The sequence below is a fragment of the Garra rufa genome, chromosome 4, assembly GCF_049309525.1.
Source record: "Garra rufa chromosome 4, GarRuf1.0, whole genome shotgun sequence".
In the NCBI taxonomy this organism is placed as follows: Eukaryota; Metazoa; Chordata; class Actinopteri; order Cypriniformes; family Cyprinidae; genus Garra; species Garra rufa.
In genome coordinates, this window is record NC_133364.1 from 26,659,160 (window position 1) to 26,669,828 (window position 10,669).

The 10,669-nt window shown below is 33.1% G+C and overlaps 1 protein-coding gene across 4 annotated transcripts in view; it reads left to right on the top strand.

Moving 5' to 3' along the window:
* Positions 1–10,669, top strand: part of sfmbt2 (Scm like with four mbt domains 2) — a 78,715-nt gene that overhangs the window by 62,844 nt on the left and 5,202 nt on the right. For all 4 annotated transcript variants that reach the window (XM_073838089.1, XM_073838091.1, XM_073838090.1 and 1 more), the window contains 8 exons: positions 1,881–1,923; positions 2,140–2,204; positions 2,341–2,480; positions 3,864–3,973; positions 5,953–6,128; positions 6,314–6,477; positions 9,763–10,005; positions 10,119–10,247. In XM_073838089.1, coding sequence (XP_073694190.1) covers positions 1,881–1,923; positions 2,140–2,204; positions 2,341–2,480; positions 3,864–3,973; positions 5,953–6,128; positions 6,314–6,477; positions 9,763–10,005; positions 10,119–10,247 — 1,070 coding nt within the window. The remainder of the gene's footprint in view (positions 1–1,880; positions 1,924–2,139; positions 2,205–2,340; positions 2,481–3,863; positions 3,974–5,952; positions 6,129–6,313; positions 6,478–9,762; positions 10,006–10,118; positions 10,248–10,669) is intronic.

Genomic DNA, 10,669 nt, shown 5'->3' on the forward strand with positions numbered 1-10,669 from the left:
TTTATGTTTCGCAATTCTGACTTTATAACATTCAATTGCAAGTTATTAAGTCAGAATTGTGAGATGTAAACTCAGAAGTGCGAGTTTATATCTTGCGATTCTGACTTTATAACTCGGAATTCATAGTTTAGACCTCACAATTCTAAGAAATAAGTCAGAATTTTGACTTTTTTCATAAACTTTCACAAAAGTCAGAATTGGAAAAGTAAACTTTCGCAATTCTGACTTTATAACATGCAATTGCAAGTTATAAAGTCAGAATTATGAGATGTAAACTCGCAATTCTGAGAAAATATCAATCTTTATCCACTCAGTCTTGGAATTTAGAACGAAAAAAAAGTCAGAATTGCAAAATACAAACTTGAAATTCTTTGAAAAACAGAATTGTGAGTTTATATTTTGCAATTCTGACTTTATAACTTGCAATTGCAAATTTATATCAAACAATTTTGAGTAAAAATGACAAGTGCGAGTTTATATTTTGCAATTCTGACTTTATAACTCAGAATTCAGAGTTTAGACCTCACAATTCTAAGAAAAAAGTCAGAATTGTGACTTATTTCATAAACTTTCGCAGAAGTCTTTCAAAAGTTTATGTTTCGCAATTCTAACTTTAAGACATGCAATTGCAAGTTAAGTCAGAATTGTGAGATGTAAACTCATAATTCTGAGAATATATCTGTCTTTTTCCCCTCAGACTTGGAATTTATAACAAGAAAAAAAGGAAAAAGTCAGAATTGCAAAATACAAACTCAAAATTCTATATAAAAAAACTGAATTGCAAGTTTATATCTTGCAATTCTGACTTTATAACTCGGAATTCAGAGTTTAGAACTCACAATTCTGAGAAAAATGGTGAAAACAGGCATTCATAGGCTGCAACTTAACAATATATAAAAAAACTAATGGGTAACAATATTTTCTGAATTCACTGTGTATTTTTTGTACACTGTAACAAAACAAATTAAAAAATAAAATAAATTAAAAAAATCATTAGAAAAGCAGAAAAGGTGCTGGTAACTCTATTAAGTACACCAAAATTTCCTTTAATCCTAAAACAAAATACAATGCAATGTGCAATTTAAAATATGGAAGAACAAAAAAAAAAAAAAAAAATTGGGAAGATATTAATACAGAAAATTCTTTCATATTAACACATTTTTCTTTGACTTTTATTTCATGCTCTAAAATGTGTAATCGTTTAGACACTAGACATACAAATACAAATTCTTGTGTAGTAAGACTGGAAAATTCTTGGGAATTCTCTGGTGAAAGGTTTTGGAGAACCCTGATATTTCATGTTGACATTTACGGCTATGTAAAAAAGGAATTATTACCAATGAGATTAAAAAAAAAAATCATCTTGATAATCAGAAATGAATTATAGTCAAACCAAAATTTATTCAGACACCTTCAAAATTTCTCACATGAACACAGTTTATTCGCTAAAGTTTAGAAAATGGTAATATGATAAATACTCAAGAACTGTTAAACTGTGTCAGAACCAATTTATTTTGATAATGTCAGATAACTTTGATAGAAAGGTATGTAACAAAACATGGTCAGGTCAAAGTGTCAAATCAAATTTTTGTAAATTTTACTGGTATGAAGAACTTTTGGGTATAAAATGTCACAGTTTATTTTATTTTGTTATCCTCACTTACATAAATGAACTATAGTGTCCTGTACCCACTAGTTAAACAATATCAAAACTTATAACTGGTGTCTAAATTATTTTTGGTTTGATTTTACATAAACAGTACTTTTTTGAAAGCAAACCAAACCAGATTTTTTTTATAATTTCATGGGATTTCCAAAGAACAAAGACAAATCCTGTCCCTGTTTTTCCCAATGAGTCATGTTTTTGTATGATGTTTCAGGTTTGCCTCAGAAGAAGATTGCTGTTGTTCAGCCTGAGAAACAGTGAGTAGATGTACCCATTGTTTTTTTTAACCATGAGCCTTTGTGTTTGTGTTGCTAGAAAGTGTGGGGCTTTTTACCTAAATGTGTCATGTATGCAATTCATCTACTTCTGTTTTCCTCTGTTGTTTTTGTTATCCGAAATATATTTTGATGCTGTAGTTCTATGGTGTTTAACAGTTTCTGTAATTTTCAATTAATTGATTTATTTATTTTTAGGTTGGTCCCCTCACAGCCTCCTGATGGCCCTCTAAACCTGTGCTCATCCATCACCACAGATACAGGTTTTACTACATATTCTACAAATAATTTAATCTAAACTTTGCATTTACAGTACAGACAATTTGAATTCATGTCATATGACCATTTAGAAATGGATTTTGTGCTAACAGCAATCTACCGTATGAATGTGTCATCTAGGTTTGGTGAATGGAAAATACTGTTGTTCTCAGCTCTTCATCAACCATCGGTGTTTCTCTGGTCCGTATCTCAACAAAGGGCGAATCGCTGAGTTACCAAAGGCCGTGGGGCCTGGAAAGTGTGCTGTAGTCCTCAAAGAGGTACAATCCTCTCTGACTTGTTGCAAATAAAGTCAAAGTCAAAGTCAACTTTATTGTCAATTCTGCCACATGTACAGGACATACAGAGAATTGAAATTGCGTTACTCTCAGACCCATTAAAAAAAATATATATAATAAAAAAAAATATATATATATATGAATAAATACAAATAAACATAATATATAAAAAGAAAAATACAATATAAAATTAATAACAATAAAAAAATAACATGAAGAATTAGTGACAGTTGAAGTCAGAATCTGCATAATGTTAATTATTTTACCAAAATAAAAGGGATCATGCAAAATGCATGTTATTTTTCTGTTCTTTAGAAAAATCTTTCATGTCCCAAAAATTCTTTGGTTTTTCAGCATTTTTGTGTATTTTAACCCTTTCCAACATTGACTATGATTTTGAGATCCATCTTTTCACACTGAGGACAACTGAGGGACTCATATGCAACTATTACAGAAGGTTCAAACGCTCACTGATGCTCCAGAAGGCAAAATTCTGCATTAAGATCTTCAAATTTCAAAAGTTTTCACCCTCCGGCTCTCAGTGAATTGTGTTTCCTTCTGGGGCATCAGCGATTGTTTGAACTTTCTGTAATAGTTGCATATGAGTCCCTCAGTTGTCCTCAGTGTTAAAGGATGGATCTCAAAATCATACAGTCATTGCTGGAAAGGGTTCAAATACACAAAAATGCTGAAAAACCAAAGATTTTGTGGGACCTGAAGAATTTTTCTGAAGAACAGCAGGCAGTTTAACTATTCAGGACAAACAAAGGACTCAAGAACAACTAACGCTAAAAAACAAAAAACAATAACAGCTGTGGATCATTCAGGTAACAACACAGTATTAGAAATCAAGTGTATGTAAACTTTTGAACGGGAACATTTTTATAAATTTAACTTATCTCTTGTGGACTATATGTGAACATCTTTTATCTAAAATATCTTATTCAGGTCAGTACTAAATAAAAAATAACATGCATTTTGTATGTTCCCTCTTATTTTGGTAAAATAATTAATATTTTGCAGATTCTGCGTGTATGTGTATGTAAACGTTTGACTTCAACTGTATTTGCCTTCACTAGTTTACACATTTTAAATAGGGTGTGATAAATTATTTAATTACATTTCTACATTAAAATGAGCTAATAAAAGTTATACATGCACAATTATTTTACCAGCACAAGTAAAAAATAATTTAAAATAGTTTTACATGGAGTTTAGATGTTTCCCATCAACTGCCCACTAGATGTAGTGCATATGCACATGTGTTTGTGTGTAGGTGTGTTTGAATTTGTTTGTATATACTTACGTAACATGATTCATTAAATAAACATCATGATGTATTCATAGTGATGTTTTTCCTCACAGATTCTGACAATGTTAATAAACTCAGCGTATAAACCGGGCCGTGTGCTCAGAGAACTACAGATGGTGGAAGACCCACAGTGGAACTGTCAGGAGGAAACCTTGAAAGCCAAGTATGAACACACACACATTCATGTTTACTTAATTATCTGAATGAGAATACACCATAGACATTGATTTGTTTCTGTAGAATTAAAAATATTTATAAATATTTTTTAAACAACAACATCAAGTGGAGGTTATGTTAGACTTGGCTAACTTCTCATGACAGAAGATAAATTAGCAGATTGATGTAACCACTTGTGTGTGTAAATATCCTTTTTCAGATTTTTTAAGTGTTTTTTCCCGTCCAATAAATTCTGCTCTGTTAGTAACTATTATTCATCTGCAATTTATTTATTTTTCAATTATTCAGTTGAAGTCACTCAGCTATGTTAGATGACTTTGTTTAGGGGTAAATGTGTGTGCTTGGAACAATATTATAATAATTTTCATTATTTACTTTTATGATTGACATTGGGCACAACTATATTAAATATTTTTAATCCATATTGTTTTTAACTATAATTAAAAATAAGAGAAAAGATGGAAATAATTACAAAAAAAAAATCACTTTTTTATTGGAATCCTGTTTCTGCCATGGTAACAATAAACATAATTGCATAATTTTTCTCACAATTATGAGTTTATTTCCCACACTTCTCACTTTTCTATCACTTTTTTATCTCACAATTCTGAGTTAAAATTTTGCAATTCTGACTTTTTTTTATCACAATTCTGAGTTAATATCTTGCAATTCTGACTTTTTATCTCACAATTTTGAGTTCATATCTTGCACTTCTGACTTTTTTCTCAAAATTGTGAGTTTATATCTTGCAATTCTGACTTTTCTCAAAATTGTAAGTTTATATCTTGCTAATGTGAATTTATCTCTTACATTTGCAGGTTTATATCTTGCAATTCTAAGAAAAAAGTCTGAATTACAACATATAAACTTAACATAAAAACTTTTATCTCACAATTCTAAGTTAATATCTTGGGATTCTGACTTTATCTCACAATTGTGAGTTAATATCTTGCAAATCTGACGTTTATCTCACAATTCTGAATTAATATCTTACAAATCTGACTTTTTTCCTCAGAATTGTGAGTTTATATTTCAGTTCTGAGTTTATATCTTGTACTTCTGGCATTTTTCTCAGAACTGCAACTTTATTTCTATTATAGGCTTTCTCGAAATTCAAACTTTGTGAAATATATAATTGTAAAATATATACATGCAATTGTGAGTTTATAAGTTAAAATTGCAAGATACAAATTTCAATTCAGAGAATAAAGTCACAATTGAGATATCGGAGTTAATAACTGACTTAATATCTCGCAATTCTGGCTTTTTCTCAGAATTGTGTGTTAATATCTAGCAATTCTGACTTTTTATCTAATAATTCTGAGTTAATATCTTGTAATTCTGACTTGTTTTCTCAGAAATGTGAGTTTATATCCCAGTTCTGAGTTTATATCTCGCAATTGAAAAAATAAATTTTTCTCAGAACTGCAACTTTTCTATAGGCTTTCTTTTTTTTTCTCAGAATTGTGAAAAATATGTGCAATTGTGAGTTTATAAGTCGTACAAATTGCAAGATGCGTACAATTCAGAGAATAAAGTCAGAATTGTAACATAACGTGCATTAATTATTAATTACAAGTTTGTAACTTTTAATTGAGAGATAAACTTACAATTTCTGAAAAGTCAGAATTGCATGAATGATTTGCAAGAAAGATTTTTTTTTATTCTATGGTGGAAACAAGCTTCCATGCTTTTGTCTGACGACTTGAGCTAATCATTTATTTTAACCTGTTAACTAAAAGAGCATTCCAACACTATTGAGTGTGTTTGTGTGGCTCTAAAAACAATAATATCACTAATTAGCAAACATACAAAATGAAAGTGCAATCATAATGAACAGATTCATTTGCATATTGAGATTTTAACAGAGCTGATTAGTATAGTCATGTGTATGTGAGCCGAATATCTCAAATCTTTCATTTTCATAATATTCTTGATGGTGAAAACATATTTGCTTCTTTATAGATACAAAGGAAAAAGCTATCGCTCTACTATGAGGATCGTAAGAACGGCAGACCAAGTGTCAGAGTTTTGTCGTCGAGTATGCGAGAGACTTCAATGTTGTCCGAATCTTTTCGGTCCAACAATTGTGTCCGACAAATGCCCCGAAAACTGCTTCAGCCAAACCAAGACCAAATACAGTGAGTGTTTTATTCCTCTACGGTGATGAAAAGAGATGTTTGCTCAAACATGGAATTAAAATGACATGTTTCACAAGAGCAAAGGTATCATTTTCTTCAGAAACACACACAGATACACTCAGACTCACACGTAGCTCTTGCTAACTGTCAGTGATCATGTGTGTGTACATTTATGTCTGACGTAGCATATTACAAGAAGAGGAAAGTCGGCCGTCCAAGTTTAGGAGAGAATGCACAGGACGGAGACATGACCAAACCAGCCCGACGCCGAAAGAAACGCAAAGCCATCTTTGTCCAGAAGAAACGGCGCACTTCCATTGTCGGATACCACACCACAGAGTCACCCCAGGTTTGCCAAACCACATGAACCCAGACAAAAACACACACTCAGAAACATTCACTTGCAAACTCACTGAAACACAATCTTAGCAAGCAAATGCAAGCACATTTACAGGGATAGTTCACCCAAAACATTCAAAACTAAAAATTCTGCCATTAATTGCTCAACCTCGTGTCATTTCAAACCTTTGTTCATTTTCAGAAGACAAATTAAGATACTCTAATGAAATCCGAGAGCTTTCTGAACCTGCATAGACAGAAACACAACTGACACGTTCAAGGCCTAGGTCATCATTAAAATAGTCCATGTGACTATTTTCTGGTTTAACCCTCAATGACCGAGACAGCCGCTCGCAGCTAAAAATAACTATTGTTCTTAAATGTTTAATAACTTTTGAATCCCTAATTCAAATTGAATGCTTTAAAAAGTCTCGTAATGCACAGAGTCTACTCTTTTCACCCTTTTTTACTCTACTCTTGATATAATTTGTCTCATTTGGATATTCAGAGGCTCTGTAGTGAGCGTGATTACGTTATCGCATTTCCTCAGCACGCATTTCGGTCCTCTGAGCCAAACAGGAACGATTGTTGATGCTTAAGGTGGGCGTACACGGTGCGATTTTTGAGGTCGTACGAGCTCGCATGCGATTTTTGTGGTTATCGGAGGGAATCGTCTCTTCTCGTATGGTCGGGGCTCGTATGGTGTATGACAACTTACGAGACGAGCAGAGTGCCTTACGAGCACTTCACGACCTCACGATCATTTTTAAACATGTCAAAAAACTTCGGGAGCTGTCGGATTGAAGACGTGACGTGTGCTGTTGAACGAGCTGATTTGTTGAGCAAACTGCAAATGACCAATCAGAAGCTAAAGAAAACCACAGAAGAAGATGAACATGACAGCGCCACACGGTGACTTGGACTATTGAGAAAGAGGATAACCTCGCTGAACTTTGGCAAGAACAGCGAGCGCTGTATGAGTTATCGATCGGTGATCGATCACCTATTGTTTGCTACAGCTATTGCTAGCTATAGTGGTGGCCAACTAGCCCCCTCGACGTGCATAATACTAGGTTAAAACATACATTACAATGCTGTACAGTGCTGTAGCATTGCAGTTCCAATGTCTTTAATTTAATGCTTGTTAGCACTGCTGTAGAGGTGAAGTTTTGTCAAGTTTGCAACGAGTGTACACACGCAATGGTGATCAGACGGTTCCTGCATGTGTAGCAAAGTATCACAGCTCATATTTTTTATATGCAGTTATGAGATAGACAGAGAGCAGTTTTATTGAACAGTACATACACAGTATATTATACACAGCCTTCCTCTCAGAATGTGATCGGCAGGTTTTAAAATCGTGCCGTGTACCACTGCGTCCGTAAAAAAAAAAGTCACTCGTGACGTGTGCGTGACCATACGGTCTTCCGACTGTCCGAATTCGCACCGTGTACGGCCGCCTTTAGTCCCACCCCTGTGCCCAGATTGGTTCAAAATGTTGTCTATTCAACCAATAAACATAGGTTTTGGACTTTTGAACCACCGATTAGCATGTTTCTTTGCAAATCTGAAAAAACGCAAAGTGAAAGTAAAGTGCTTCTTGCGTGCTTGAAAACAAACGCAAAATAACACATTTGCATGACAGCATTCTTTGAAAAAGCACAAAAATACTCACGACAGAGTCCTTTGACGTAACAAAAACAAGGATGAAACAGTAGTATATATTGGATAAAGCTCTGGAATTAAGGTTTTCGCGTCACTAGGCGATGTCCCGGTAAAATAGATTCCGACGCAGACTACAGCCAGCAGATCCATTTATTTGGTTGTTATATTAAGTAACTAATTCTTATATAGTTTGTAAAGATTATTTGCACTATTTTTTCTTTTGTACTCATAAACTCAGTATATTTCTGTCTCATTTTGTGTGTAGTTTGTGAACAATTTGCACTGTTTATATTATTTTGCACAAGACTGTCTATTTTTTCCTACACTGTTCGTGTTTATTGTTCATACTCAGATTAAGAATATATTTATCTGAAAAAGTTTTTTTTACTGTGTTTTGCTATTATATAACACTGTTTCTGCTATGACTTTACTCCTGAATCGTTTTTGGACAGGTCTATATTGTCAATAAACTAAATAGGCCTGTTTTTCACTGAAAAGCACCTAGAATATTGTAAAAAATGGTTATACCTTGCTTGGGGATTGTTATATATAGACACAATTTTATTTGAAACTGTGAAACACCTAAATACAAATTTCTAAAGAAAAAAAAAATCCAAACTTCAGGAGTTTTTGTTTGAGTACACAGTAAAAAACAACTAATTGTTGCTAGCGTTTTTCCTAAAATTCTGGAAATTCACTCATTTTTAGAGAAAGCAAAATGAAAATTGTAATTTTAAATTAGCTAGACATGAAGTTCAAGTTATTATGTTTATAATGATATATGACAATTGATGCTGACTGCTAGAATAGGTCTGAAAAACCAAAACAAAGAAATGTACAGGTGTCTCAGGTGCCCCAAAAATGTTCTAGGTCTTTAAAGGAGTAGTTCACTTTTTAGAACAAAAATGTACAGATTATGTACTCACCCCCTTGTCATCCAAGATGTTCATGTCTTTCTTTCTTCAGTGGTAAAGAAATTATGTTTTTGAGGAGAACATTTCATGATTTTTCTCCATATAATGGACTTCTATGGTGCCCCCGAGTTTGAACTTCCAAAATGCAGCTTCAAAGGCCTCTAAACCATCACAGCCGAGGAAAGGAGGGTCTTATCTAGAAAAATGATCCGTTATTTTCTAAAAAAAAAAAAAAAAAAAAGACAATTTATCTACTTTTTAACATCAAATGCTTGTGTTGTCTAGTAGTGTGTACTCTGTGTAGAGATTAAAAAGTATATAAATTGTAAATGTTTTTAGAAAAAATAACCGATCATTTCGCTAGATAATAATCTTTTTCCTTGGCTGGGATCATTTAGAGCCCTTTGAAGCTGCATTTAAACTGCATTTTGGAAGTTCAAACTTGGGGGCACCATAGAAGTCCATTATATGGAGAGAAATCCTGAAATATTTTCCTCAAAAAATATCATTTCTTTACGACTGAAGAAAGAAAGACATGAACATCTTGGACAACAAGGTGGTGAGTACATTATCTGTACATTTTTGTTCTGAAAGTGAACTACTCCTTTAAGGGATAACCTTAATTTTATGAAGCCACGAGAACACTTTCTGTGCACATTATTCAAATGTGATTGCGCTTTAGGATCCAGTCTAACCCAATTCCTGTGTCTTTATAGGATAGTGATTATTACTACGATGATGAGGATGAAGATTTTGAGGAGTGGGGCAGCGAGGCAAGTTCCAGCTCAACGCGTGAGGAGGCATCTGCCCCGAAGAGAGGAAGACCACCGCGCCGTGCTGCTCTTCAGCGGAGGGCGACCCATCCAGGGCCAGAGACCTCAGACAGATCCTCTCCCAGAAGAACCACACGCTCTGTTTCTTACAGCCAGAACCAGACAGCCAAAAACACAAACACAAAGGTAAAACATCTATGTAGACCTTTTGTATGAATTATTCATATATTTAGTTTATAATGTACGTCTCCAGTCAGATTATATGAGTTAAAGGGAACTGTGCTTGTGTGCTTATGTAGACTGAGAGTTTTGAAGAGGAAGATCGTCTGGTGTTAGAGAGGAACCCTCTGGAATGGAGCGTCTCTGATGTGGTTGACTTCATCACATCCACAGATTGTGCCTCTCTTGCGAAGATATTCCAAGAGCAGGTACAGTACATTAATTAACCTATCATTTGGCCCTTTTTTACTTCATATTAAGTTATTAAAAAAATGAGTTGCTTTCTTAGCAGTAAGAAAGATTGTTTATTTTAAATTGTATTTTAATGGTTGAAAATGATTGAAACATTTAATATTGCAGACTTCTGTAAATGAATATGCTGAATAACATTTGATCAGTCTTTTATTTTATTTCTGTAATTGTCAAAGATGATCATTTTTATTTTTATGCAATTTTATTGTTTTCATTATTTTCGTACATTACTTTTATTATTTTCAATATTAAGATATTTAAGGATTTATATTAAAAGGCCAATCATTATTTAAATTGTTTTTATTTTTATTTTATTTTATTTTATTATTTTATTTTATTATTTTAAAATAAATCAATCATTATTGTTTTTATAGGATAT